General features: G+C 40.5%; 1 protein-coding gene across 1 annotated transcript in view; it reads right to left on the bottom strand.

The window, feature by feature from the left end:
- The window catches only part of Aldh7A1 (aldehyde dehydrogenase 7 family member A1), a 36494-nt gene extending 22504 nt beyond the window's left edge, over positions 1-13990 (bottom strand). The window contains exons 1-4 of the mRNA XM_083124175.1: positions 13783-13990; positions 5693-5909; positions 3552-3769; positions 807-1022 (exon numbers count right to left, since the gene is read on the bottom strand). Coding sequence (XP_082980301.1) covers positions 807-1022; positions 3552-3769; positions 5693-5909; positions 13783-13968 — 837 coding nt within the window. The 5' untranslated portion in view covers positions 13969-13990. The remainder of the gene's footprint in view (positions 1-806; positions 1023-3551; positions 3770-5692; positions 5910-13782) is intronic.
- Between the last annotated feature and the right edge of the window lie 371 nt (positions 13991-14361).

Genomic DNA, 14361 nt, shown 5'->3' with positions numbered 1-14361 from the left:
CTCAAATAAAGTTACTGGTTTACATACAATGTAAACTTCTAATGTGAAGCGATGAATACTTCCCAGATATATTCCGTTTTTTGGTGTAGTATACGGTTAGCTTTCATTTTATTCTGAAGCCTTCCACTATACGTGAACGTCTCTGTACTTATTTTGCCGACGATATTATTGCGCTTGAAACTTCATTGTTGTTTCCGCAGCAGACAATTTTCCCGCAGCCCGCTTCTTGCGCCGAACATACTTTCTGCTGTCACCCCTATTTTGCCACTGAACACGTCCAGTTGGCGCATGCGCACTTCCGTCCATGGTCTCAGCTAACGTAGCCAGACAGTACACACAGAGCATATCGAAAAGGACTTTACAATACAACTTACGAAAGGGATACATATACATTCAGAGGAAGTACAAAGTGTGTTGATATGCCAGAATGTAGCAATGTATGATGTATGTAGTGTGAGTTCCCAAAATTGACACTGGCAGCACCACGTGCTCCTTAAGCATGCTTCTTAGAATATAGGAAGATATTAAATGTAAGTGGGGCATCTGCTGCAGTACTAATGGAAGTCACATAGAACCATAACAATTTTAACTTTATGTTTTGCTCCATTCTGGCATGTGCAACCCCCCCCCCCCTTCCAACACAACACACACAGAGACATATGACAAATATGATGTCAATATTTTGGTTTCCCTTGGAAAATTTTCTGCAGATTGTATGTCCAGACTGTCTCTCCATCGGAGGATAAAGTGGACAATAAACAAAATTTCCCTTTTACTTTTCAATTATGCTAGGACCCATAACTGACCTTCCTTCCAACTTTTGTGCTTCCCGTGAAGGACACCAGAGGGATTCGTTTGTCCTTTGCCATGGCTTCCCCAATTTCCGCATCTCCCGTGCACATGGCGCAGATGGCTCCCGGTAGTCCATTCGCCTCCAAAACAGATGCCAGGATTTTTGTGGTTGCTATGGAAATGAGTGAGGCTGAAGGTGCACCTTTCCAGAGAAGACAGTTGCCAGTGGCCTGCAAGATGGTGTAATGGTTTCATATCAGATAAATTCTGCATTCAGTCTTTATTATATTGCACTTATAGCTGGTATTTGTAATGTATGAGACATGTAATGCAGTTACAAGTAACCCTTCCTTTTTTCAAGTAACTGTATAGCCTGGTCCACACGTAATGTTTTGCCGTCAGTCTTGCATGATCATGCCAGACAGATCAAAAAAACATTGCATGTGGACGGCAAGTTTGATGTCTTGTATATACTGAATGAGGTTTGACGACTGCTCAAAAGATGGATGAGCTGGAGCTTTGTTTTCAAACAAAACAGAAGACAAGTTGTTGCATGTAGACGCACATCTGTCAAATTGGTCAAACTTTGCTTAATTTTGCACTGTAACACATTCATATTGGACAAGTAATGTCTTGTTTTCAATTTCTGGGGTTACTAGCATACATAATTTGCAGTATAGGTGTCCATATCCATACATAAATAATTATGCCAATCCTCATGTTCCTCCCGTAATTCACTGAGCAAATTTGTATGTGAGAATTTAGCTCTCTTAAGTAACCACTCTCGAAACCACAGTGAGAGATGTGCATTTTTTTAAATCTCACTGCACACAATGAAATTATGCGTGTCAATAATGTTTCATCCATGGTGCTTTTGGAAATACTGGAGAAAAGACTGAGAAAAGCATGAATAGTGTAGCCGCGTGTTTTGCATCAGTCTTATCTGTGAAACTTACCTTATCATGCAAGACTGGCGTCAAAACATTGCATGTGGACCAGGCTTAAGAAGTAACTTTTTGAAATTATAATAATAATAATAATATATTTTTATTGAGCGGGCAAGGTTCAGCGTATGCTGTTCCCCTGCCTAACCCTTGTCAGAATACAGTCTACAGTTACAAACAGTATATATATCCAATAAGAAAAAAGAAAAGAAAACAAAAAAATAATAATAATAATAATAGTAAATAAGTAAGAAAGATGAAAGAAAAACGTATGAACAATTTGAAATCAAATAAGAACTGTATAGATACAATTAATGAGTATATGTATACACATAAAACTACATAAAACTAAATTTTAAATACAATATAAATATATATATATGTCCTCCTCCGTAGTCGAGCGGGTTAAGGCGTTCACTCGTCTTGAGATCGTTCGCTGCGGGACGGCATAGGTTCGAATCCGGCTCTGGTCGGAATTTATTCGGCCTACGTATAGGGCCGGTGGCAACCCACCATCGTGAGAAAATTGGGAAGCTCCGAGTGAGTGAGCGTAATCCGGTCGAGAAGACCTACAACAACGGCTGGGGGTTCGTCGGGCTGATCACCCGTCACCCCAATACTGGTCTAAGACCTCCACGCTATAATAGGTGATGGAGGAACAGTGTGGGAGGGAGACCAGCAGTCGGTAGGTAAGCCAAGGCCCTTCAAGGGCTGTAGCGCTGTGGGTTTAGTTATATATATATATATATATATATATATATATATATATATATATATATATATATATATAAAGGTAAAGTGCTTCCCTGTGCTTAGCACAACGCCATGAAGGCATATAGGGGGTGTGAGGGTAATGCCCCACACTTTCTTGATCCGGTCGTGAGTGGGAGTGATGTGATCAGCATCACGCCCCTGGCCACCTTTACCCCCCAGGGTTTCCCCCAGGTACCCATGTTATTCGACGCTGTGTGGGCGCCGGGGCCGCTTCCATCGTTAGAAAAGTTCCCGGATTTGAACCGGCCGGGGATCGAACCCGGGACCTTTAGCATGGTAGTCAGACGTGTTACGGACTGAGCCACCACGGCCACAACATATATATAGGCACACACACATGTACACGTAAATACATATTTGTTAATGTTTGATGGTTAATTAGTAAATCTCTTCTTGCTCTGTGCAGAAATCTCTAGCTGCCTACAACTCTTTTTCCTAACACAGGATCTATTGTAGTCACACGAACATCACCAGGTCATAGATATAAAATTGGTAATGTAATAATAACATAAATGATAATAAGACATTACATATTATTGTATCTTGAACAGGGACACCTTATCTCAAGCATAGTAGGTGAGCACGTTATTTTTATTTAGATTTCATGCACTAAAATATAGTGATTCTCATATTTTGTTTTAACTTTTACTCACCTTAATCAAAGGTAATCTTTGGAAATTGATGATGAAATTTTTGTCACAAATTTTATGTCACATAATCTTTCACATAGAAATCTCACTTTTGGAAATTTAGATAGATTCTATGAACCATTTATTTTTTTTGAATTAACTAATAAAATACAAAAACATCAAGCTCAGTCTGGATTCATCTGTTCTAGTTACTGTCTGCAAAAATGCTAATGATATTTTCTTTGCCAAGTGATGTTATGGGGAAAATGTGGATGCTTATACATTATTTACTTTGCATATCTTCCTTTTACTTTAGTTTGGTACATTTTATTGCTTGTCAGTTTGACACACAATTTACATGGGATATGAAAAATATGTCAATTGAATTAGTTATTATTATACGTTTTCTTACCATAGCAATTGCACTGTTCCACCCATACACTGCATTTGGGAAGTTGAATGCTGATATCACACCAACAACTCCCAGTGGATTCCACTGCTCTAGGAGGACATGTCCTGGTCTCTCTGAAGGAATAATCTTCCCACTGAACATACGAGACAGGCCAACTGCATAATCACATACGTCGATATACTCTTGCACCTCCCCTATTCCCTCCGGCACAATCTTTCCTGGAAGGCATAGAAATAAATGAATCATTAGAGACAGTCTTAGGAACAGAAATAGAGGAGGTTCATTTATTTATTGGTTCTATACTTAACAATATTATACAGCTAGAGGTATTAAAAAATACACACATATATTTTAGCATCTGTAAAGTATATTAACTTTCTTGTCCCAGCTTTGTACAAAGTAACTCAGAAAGTTGTTATGTTAACACTGGGGCACCTCAATATGGGCACCACTTGTAGGTCGACATATCCAAACGATACTCAAGCTCGTGCCAAGTGTTGACCAGCATTTGAGACGTTATTAGTGCAACCACTTCAATGGTACGCTGTCTCAAGTGACCCAAATCGTGAACTTTCCTCTTAAACACAACATCTTTAATGAAGCCCCATGCAGAAAAGTTTAATGGTGTCAAATCTGGGGATCTCAGTGGCCAGGCAGTTGGGCCCCCTATTCCTTAGTTTGTGTATTTGCATACTGCATTTGCATATTGTAATTTTAAAATTACAACATACAAACATGTGTTTCATGGGACTGAATATTGTAATAGCCTGTGGCAAAACCAGCCATGAGGGTCAGAGCCATCATCTACCGACTACTGGTCTCACTCCCTCCCACATGCCTCAGCAGAGATGGGCGATCATCCAATCAGTTATGGGGGTGACTTGTTGGGACCGAATGAATATTATTATGTGCTGACTGCTAGGATCAAGAGTGTGGCCATAACATTGCTACAAAGCCAGATGTCGCAGGTTTGAACTCTTGTTAAGGAGGATTAAACCTTATCCAAGAACAGAGGGAGTTAAAGGTCAGAAAGGTAATTCTCGTTTTCTTTTTCAGTCTGAACCAGGAACAACATTGGAAAGAAGATGGCCAGAAGTGAAACAATGGTGAGATGCAATTCCAAGTATAAACAAGTATTAGGAATTCCAAATGTTTGAAGGAAGGGTTCTATCAGTATTGTCTCCCCATTGTATTTTTGTAAAAGTTTGAACGAGTATTTAAAAATGAGTTGCCAATTTTGGTTTCTGATCGTGTGTTAGTCCAACGTGCCAGAAGTTTAGGAGCAGTTGATCACTCCATGCTTTAAATGCAGCCATGGAATTAGGGGCATGGAGAATAAAAGCAGGCAGGTGGATTAAATCAGGTACCCTTGTTCTATGTAAATTCTTCTTTGATGTTGTTAAGTCATGGTACTCAAGCTTAACACCCACCAATGCGATATGATCCAAGAGTCTGGGAGGATGCTTTGCTTTGTCTTCTTGTAAACACATTTAAAGGGAACAAAAGTATATCCAAACTATAACCTGGCACAGTTGACACCAAACCGTAGATTTCCTTCTGCTGTAGGACAGAAGATTAAACGTGGCACAGCTCACCCCAAAACCTTCTCCGTCGTCACTGTTTGTTGCCACTGATTTCGGTGCAAGAGAGCAAATGTGCTGCTAGCAGTCATTTTGGATGTGCAAACACAGACCTTTCCACTTGCTTTGTCTTCCACCTACCAGGAGTCGTGTTTCCTTCACGTGGGGAATATGAGTCCTTTGTTGCCATTTTGTCATAGACGTGAATGTTCTGGTAGCGGAAAGGTCTGTGCTTGCACCCCCAAAATGACTGCTCACAGCATGTTTGCTCTCTTGCACTGATTATCAGTGGCAACAAACAGCCTTGCTGAGGACGGAGAAGGTTTTGAGGGGAGCCATGCCAGGTTAAACCTTCTGGCCTGTAAGTGGGGCCACAGACAAAAGAACCTGCGCAGAATCACGTGTCCTGTGCATCGTACTTGGGCATGGAGGAGAGAAATAGAGGGAACACACATTCTTATGATCCGATTTGAACGGATGGAGGGGAAGATGCGCGAAGGCTTTTGACCGAAGGTTATTTTTAGTGGTTGATCTACCTGTATATCTGTGGAATCTCCTTACCTACTTCCAGAGACAGCAGCTTGCCCAGTGGTACCAGTTTCTTCCTCAGTGCGTCTCCAATCTGTCGCACGATTTCTCCGCGTTGTGGTGGAGGCATGTCAGCCCACATCTCCCACGCTTTCTGCGCTGCGACAACACAGGCATCGTAGTCTTCCAGAGAGCCTGTTTGGACCTCTGCTATTGGCTTCCCGTTTATGGGGCTTATTGTAGTTACTTTCTGAAATGATTTGTAATGAAGAGAAACATTAAGCAAGAAGTGACTACACACTCATACAGCTTTTATTATAAAAGTTCCAGGACAGAATCTGTTACGCCTTAGTTTGCTGTAAATGTAAATTCTTGCATGCTGTAATATTATTTTATTGAATTGCACTTAATTTAATTACACATCAGACGTAAGGGGACATTTAAAAATATCAGTATTGTTTTATTGCTGTTTAAATTTGATGCCCATGACATCCCCTTGGAGGAAAGTGGTTGGATTCAGTACTGACTGCAAAGGTTACTTTCCTTGCTTTAACTTGATAACTAACAGCAGCTGTAACGAGAGCGACACATGCAGACCTTGTGTAGAACAAGCTACAGAACATGCAGCGGCTGAAGTGCAAAAATTCTAGGCTAACCAATGACCATAATATTTTGACCCCAAAACGGGACATCCTAAGGAGGTCAGATTGTCCCCATCGTGAAAAAACTGTTATTCCTAATTACTTTTTTAAAATTATTATAATTATTAACGTATCATTCTTATTGGATCATATAAATGATACATCATAAACAATAATTGAAATACGATCTTCCGCTGTCAAGAGGTATTATTAATTATAATCTCGGTATGACTTACATAGTGTTTCTGGTTCCTTCTGATCAACTTTTGATGTTAGTTCTATGTTGAAGTTGAGGAGTGGCAGAAGTATTTATCAGAAGAACCAATCTTCTTGAGAAAAACTTCCTTCTTTACCAACCGTTCGTAAAACTCCCCACACATCTCCCACACAATGCAAAATTTGTCTTTTGAGTTCGTGTCAATATGCAGGATAGGAATTTAAATTCTAGTTGTAGGTCCTTATTGAAACTACATATACGCTTCTTGGCCATACTGGTTGCTCTACAAATAACGGAACACACACAAAACAACACAACTGTCGGCTCGAACATTCTCGACAGCCATGACACTTGTGTAAAAATCCCATCAACATTTTTTTAGCGTAAAATGTCTCTCAAATTTAGATTAGGTTTTCAAGCTAACACCTAGACTTCTATAAAATGGGACAAACAGTGTTTATTAATTATGTCGACGGGACGACCGCGACACGCCACTGAAATGGGGCTGTCCCGGTCAAAACGGGACATATGGTAACCGTTACAATTCTAAAGTTCTATCATGAACCTAAGGTGTCAACAATAATATCCATGTTTATATTACTGTAAGAGATAGTCATATTTACGCTGATAATCTCCGTAAATATTTATGTGTAATAATAAATATGTACAAATAAATAAATAAAACACATGTTCGATACACTTGCATGCAAAACGTAGGACGACATACCGTTCCTCTCTCGCCTCTGAAGTTGACCAGATTAGAGTCCCAACCTGAGTATGAGTGTTCTTGGTGATCCCCTTCATCAATTTAATCTAATCCTCACTCATCTTGATTGTCGCGATCAGTCTTAGTAGTTAAAGAGCAACGCTAAATAACAAAAATAGAAATACGAGAGTGTAATGACTGAGGAAACAGAGCAGACAGGCACGATTGAAGGATAAAACAAATGATTGTTCACTTTAATTAGCGAGTTTGACGGGTTATTTCTCTTCTTGGCAGAGCAATACTCGGTGGCGAACAAAAAGGTCCAAATAGACCCTGTTTTCGTAGTTCGGAATTTCTCTCACTTCAGCTGCATCCGACTGTTCTTACTCTTACCAAAATTAGGTAGGCATGAAAAACGAAACGTAGTAGCCTATTCCTAGTCACACAGCCACCCACACGTTAACACTTTTTCTATTTGTCAGCACCAGAAACTTCGTCATTGAGGATGCGAATTTATGAGAAAGAAATGGGAAACGCAAATTGGAACCTAGACTTGCATAAAATTCATTCAACTTGTAAGTAATATGTGAACAAAAAGATTGTCACAAAATAACTAACAAAGATATTATTTTACTATTTCGATAACAGAAACGAGGAGCTAACACTGAAAGAGTTGAGATAATTTTTCTTTCACCACTTTTTGACTAATCGCGACAATAAGAATGAATGGTGATTAGATAAAATTGGTGAGGGACTCGAACACGAAACCTTCGGTAATAGTCACTCCAAGCCCTGGATGACTGGACGGCATCAAGTTCTGTTGTAAGTTTAATGCCTGAATCACACGCGGCTGGTTCTCCTACTGGATTTTCCAGTTGAATTTGGACTAGTTGTGTGGTACCGGCACAGCTGTTAGTTTTCGGCTCACACGGTACTTGTCACCGTACTTGTCTGTCAGCGGCGGCGCAAGGATTAACTATCTAGGGGGTGTGGAATGAAATTTAAGGGGGCCGATGTTGAAAATAAAGGATACATGAAACATGCATGTATGCTTTAGCTCATCAAATACCAATCAACTTTTAATAGGCTTCTATGATAATATGCCAATCACTTGATTAATTTTTGCTTGCTTTTGACCACATGTTCAAAGAAGTAAATCCGTGGCTTCCCTTTCAGATTAGTATCAATGACTTACATTGAAGTTATGAATATTCAGACTTTATAAAAGCAGAATTTGATTCCTATATAAGCCCGGGTTATATAATAGTGGCCTCTCTACAATACTTAATATTATACGCTCATATGACGACATAGTTTTCGTAAGTCATAACGTAAATCACACTGCAACACAGAAACCAACCAGAAGTAGCAGAGCCTGTAGAGAAACAAGAGTTTTATAGGCAGCTCAATGAAACAATAAAGAAGCAAAAAAGGAAGGATATCATAATAATTGGAGGAGATTTAAATGCAAAGCTTGGGCATGACAACGAAGGCCTTGAGCATGTGATGGGTAAACATGGTTTAGGAGAGCGAAATGAGAATGGACAACTTTTTGTGGACTTTTGTGCTAGCCATGAATTAGTTATTGGTGGTACTATATTTCCTCACAAGAAATGCCATAAGGTAACGTGGGTATCACCAGACCATAGAACAGAAAACCAGATAGACCACGTAGCAATTGGACGGAGGTGGCGACGTTCGCTACAGGATGTAAGAAACAAGAGAGGTGCAGACATTGGGAGTGATCATCATTTGGTAGTGGCTAACTTTAAAATGAAAATTCAAGCTCAGAAGAAGAGAATGGAACAGACAAGGAAGCGGTATGATGTTAGTAAATTGAAGGATAAGAATCTCCAGGAAACCTTCAGGATTGAACTGAGAAATCGGTTCCAAGTATTGACCGATGAAAGTGAGCAGAATGAAACAATTGAAAGAGAATGGACAAAAATTCGATCTGCCTTCACAGAAGTAAGTGAAAAGGTTCTGGGCTTCAAGGATAGGAGGAAAAAAGATTGGATGTCTCTGCAGACCTGGGAAAGGATTAATGAGCGAAAAGTAATTAAGGAGGCAATGAACTCAAGCAGGACAAGGGCAAGGAAGGCAGAATTGCAAACAAAGTATACAGAGAAGGATCGAGAAGTAAAGAGTAGTGTTCGTAGGGATCAAAGAAATTGGGTAGACAATCTGTCTCAGCAGGCGGAGGAAGCAGCAAAAAAGAGGAATCTTAAAGAACTATACAACATCACAAAAGTTCTGTCAAGGAAACAGATGCAGAGAAATCGACCAGTGAGAAGTAAAGATGGTACCCTCCTTACGAATACCGAGGACCAACTGAAACGTTGGAAGGAGCACTTCTCTGCAACCCTTAATCGCTCTGTGGATGCTCAGATAGACCAGGGGGAAGAGGAAGATGATAATGATGGTGATGTTGGCCCCAGTGTAAGAATTAGGACGGATGTTCCAACAGTAGGAGAGATTAAACAGGCTCTGAGAGAGGTACGTAATTGTAAAGCAGCTGGTGTCGACAACATACCACCGGAAGTGCTGAAAAGTGATATAAACACCACAGCAAATATGTTGCAGCCCTTATTTGAGAAGATATGGATAGAGGGAGTGATGCCTAAGGACTGGAGGAGTGGCCTGTTGGTGAAGCTACCGAAAAAAGGGGATACATCAAAGTGTGACAACTGGAGAGGTATAGCACTTCTGTCCATTCCGAGTAAGATCTTCACTAGAGTTATCCTAAACAGAATTAAAGAGCATGTTAACTCGAGACTCAGAAGAGAACAGGCAGGGTTTCGACCAAATCGCTCCTGTGTTGATCAAATTAACACCTTGCGGATAATTTTGGAACAATGTATAGAATGGTATTCTCGTCTCTATACAGTTTTCGTTGACTTCGAGAAAGCATTTGACTCGGTCAACAGAAATGCAATGTGGAAGGAAGTGAAACGATATGGAGTGCCCACAAAAATTCTTGATCTTATCCGAGAAACTTATCGTGATTATACATGTAGAGTTATACATGAAGGCCGTGTATCTGAACCAATAGGTGTGCAGTCTGGAGTGAGGCAAGGTTGTATATTATCACCTACAATGTTCCTGATCGTGATCGATGCAGTGATGCGAAATGTAATAGGAGGGAAAAGACGTGGTATCCAATGGGGATTGAATAACAGACTAGAAGACCTTGATTTTGCAGACGATTTGTGCTTCTTATCTGAAGCACATGGTGATATGCAAACAAAACTAGCAGATCTGACAGAAAGTGCAAAAAAAGCAGGACTTGTGATTAACTCCAAGAAGACCAAGGCACTGAGGATTAACTCCACAAAAACAGACCCGTTTAATATTGGTGAAGAGATTATTGAAAATGTGGATAGCTTTACTTACTTGGGTAGTGTGGTGGCAAAAGACGGAGGGGCAGCACAGGATGTTTCTCAACGAATCCAAAAAGCAAATGGCACCTTTGTGAGGCTCTATCCAGTATGGAAAAACAAGAAGATATCTATGAAGACCAAACTTCGTATTTTTCGAAGTAATGTTAAGTCTGTACTGTTGTATGGGTCTGAGACATGGAAAGTAACAAAAACGATTACCTCTAAATTACAGACCTTCATCAATCGCTGCCTGAGAAAAATTTTGAATATCTTTTGGCCAGAAGTGATTCAAAACCAAGAACTTTGGAGAAAATCTGGAGAAACCGAGGTGTCCATACTAATAAAGCGGCGAAAATGGAATTGGATAGGGCATACGTTGAGGAAGGAAAATGAGGCTGTCGAGAGAGAGGCACTAGACTGGAACCCGCAGGGCAGAAGGAAAAGAGGGAGGCCTAGACAGACGTGGCGAAGATCTGTTCACGCTGAGGCCTTGGAGGAAGGAAAGAGCTGGAATGCAGTGAAGAGAATTGCCGTCAGTAGGACCAGGTGGAGATGCTTTGTTGATGCCCTATGTTCCACAGGGAACAACAGGAATTAAGTCAAGTAAGTCAAAAGGCGGTCAGGGGCGTGATGCTGATCATATCACCCCCACTCACGACCGGATCAAGAAAGTGTGCGGCGTTATACGCCTTCATGGCGTGGTGCTATGCACAGGGGGGGGACTTTACCATTTACCTAAAGTGTCAACAATAATATCCATGTTTATATTACTGTAAGAGATAGTCATATTTACGCTGATAATCTCCGTAAATATTTATGTGTAATAATAAATATGTACAAATAAGTAAATAAAACACATGATCGATACACTTGCATGCAAAACGTAGGACGACATACCGTTCCTTTCTCGCCTCTGAAGTTGACCAAGTTCGAGTCCCAACCCGAGTATGAGTGTTCTTGGTGATTCCCTTCATCAATTTAATCTAATCCTCACTCATCCTGATTGTCGCGATCAGTCTTAGTAGTAAAAAAAAAAAAAGCAACGCTAAATAACAAAAATAGAAATACAATAGTGTAATGACTGAGGAAACAGAGCAGACAGGCACGATTGAAGGATAAAACAAATGATTGTTCACTTTAATTAGCGAGTTTGACGGGTTATTTCTCTTCTTGGCAGAGCAATACTCGGTGGCGAACAAAAAGGTCCAAATAGACCCTGTTTTCGTAGTTCGGAATTTCTCTCACTTCAGCTGCATCCGACTGTTCTTACTCTTACCAAAATTAGGTAGGCATGAAAAACGAAACGTAGTAGCCTATTCCTAGTCACACAGCCACCCACACGTTAACACTTTTTCTATTTGTCAGCACCAGAAACTTCGTCACTGAGGATGCGAATTTATGAGAAAGAAATGGGAAACGCAAATTGGAACCTAGACTTGCATAAAATTCATTCAACTTGTAAGTAATATGTGAACAAAAAGATTGTCACAAAATAACTAACAAAGATACTATTTCGATAACAGAAACGAGGCGCTAACACTGAAAGAGTTGAGATAATTTTTCTTCCACCACTTTTTGACTAATCGCGACAATAAGAATGAATGGTGATTAGATAAAATTGGTGAGGGACTCGAACACGAAACCTTCGGTAATAGTCACTCCAAGCCCTGGATGACTGGACGGCATCAAGTTCTGTTGTAAGTTTAATGCCTGAATCACACGCGGCTGGTTCTCCTGCTGGATTTTCCAGTTGAATTTGGACTAGTTGTGTGGTACCGGCACAGCTGTTAGTTTTCGGCTCACACGGTACTTGTCACCGTACTTGTCTGTCAGCGGCGGCGCAAGGATTAACTATCTAGGGGGTGTGGAATGAAATTTAAGGGGGCCGATGTTGAAAATAAAGGATACATGAAACATGCATGTATGCTTTAGCTCATCAAATACCAATCAACTTTTAATAGGCTTCTATGAAAATATGCCAATCACTTGATTAATTTTTGCTTGCTTTTGACCACATGTTCAAAGAAGTAAATCCGTGGCTTCCCTTTCAGATTAGTATCAATGACTTACATTGAAGTTATGAATATTCAGACTTTATAAAAGCAGAATTTGATTCCTATATAAGCCCGGGTTATATAATAGTGGCCTCTCTACAATACTTAATATTATACGCTCATATGACGACATAGTTTTCGTAAGTCATAACGTAAATCACACTGCAACACAGAAACCAATGTTTTGGTTGAAGACCTGTGAAGAGTTAACACTATTTTCGGTTGAAAATTGGTTTGGAGAAAGCGATGCGGAAGAAAATTAAGGGGTGCGCTTCCCCCTGGCGTCAACCCCTGTTGTCTGTATACTTTTGTTCCCACAAGGCATTGCGCAGAAATGGTCGAGCGATTTGAAGAACGTAGAAAAGCTACTGCTGTTATTATAAATTTAAATGAAAATAAAAGTATGGGCTAGATATTGGCTCGAAAGAAGATATGGTAATCAAGGTGTTCTCAAATAGCCTTTTAATGAACTCAGGCATGTTCGAGTATATTCACACATACACTATGTAACCAAAAGTCACCGGACACCCAGTGTTGTTCATTCCAAAGACACCAGCCAGGTGACTAATAAAATGTCGGACCTCCCTTCGCTATTATTACAACTTTTACTCTTCAGGGTAGGCTTTCCACAAAGTTCTGGTATATTGCTGGTGGAGTTTTTTCCATTCGTCCTGTAGCCTCGTGAAGAGCTTATGGGTGGTTTTCGGTCGAGTGGATCTGGCACGCAACCGACGCTCCAAGTCATCCCAAAGATGTTCTATGGGCTTCCAGTCGAAGCTTTAGCTTCCAGCTAAGCACATCCACCTGATTGTCCTCAAACCACGATGCAATGGACCTTGCTTTCATGGGCGGGGGCATTATGGTGCTGATAGAGAAAAGAGTCCATTCCAAACTGTTGCCACAGTGTGGGCAGCATGCTATTGTCTAAGATGTCCTCATAAACACCACTATTCATGTTACCAATTGACCAAATGTAATGGCTTGATACCAAACCAGGAAAAAGAGTCCCAGACCGCCACGTTCACTTGAGTGCCCGGTGGCTTTTGGCTATATAGTTTATTCACGCATGAGATTCATAACCAAAGGGTGAGATGGTTCAAGACATCTCCCCTACAAATCACTTACTTTTCCGGATGCCTGCCATTTCCCATTGTACACTCCAAGATTGCTTCTTTCCAAGCCTAATTCTTTCAGAAATCCGTATGACGGGTCGTCAACGAGATACCCGCTCGCAGACATGGCTCGCACGAAAGCAAATTGAACTGCCTTAGAGACAGCAGCGCTACGCGAAAGAACGGTTAACGCAGACATCGCTCGCTTCCAACTGTGACCTTTTACCACTCTTCCTATCTGCAGAGAGTTTCAGTTCTTTTTATCTGCAGCAGATAACATTAAAGGTCACATGACAATGTTATGAAGAGAGAAGGATGGAGATTATGAGATATTGTACCAGGTCAAGGCGGATTTCGAGAGCAAATACCGGTTACGAAACCCTTTTACTGCACAAGGTGGAACACATCAGTGGCGGACTAGCTTCCTCTTCTCGTGGTGGAAGAGGGGGGGGATAGCTGTTGCATGCGTTAGGTGTCTTGTTAACATTTATATGATCCAATGATTATGAAAAAATATAAATATGCTGACCAAGTCAGTAATTTATTTTATTAAAAACATAAACTAAACGTAACGTTTCAACCTTCTAGCAAG

Source organism: Lepisma saccharinum, chromosome 6 (assembly GCF_977018435.1).
Source record: "Lepisma saccharinum chromosome 6, izLepSacc3.1, whole genome shotgun sequence".
Classification (NCBI taxonomy): Eukaryota; Metazoa; Arthropoda; class Insecta; order Zygentoma; family Lepismatidae; genus Lepisma; species Lepisma saccharinum.
The sequence above is the reverse complement of the archived record's forward strand: the minus strand, read 5'-3'. Positions and strand labels throughout refer to the sequence as shown.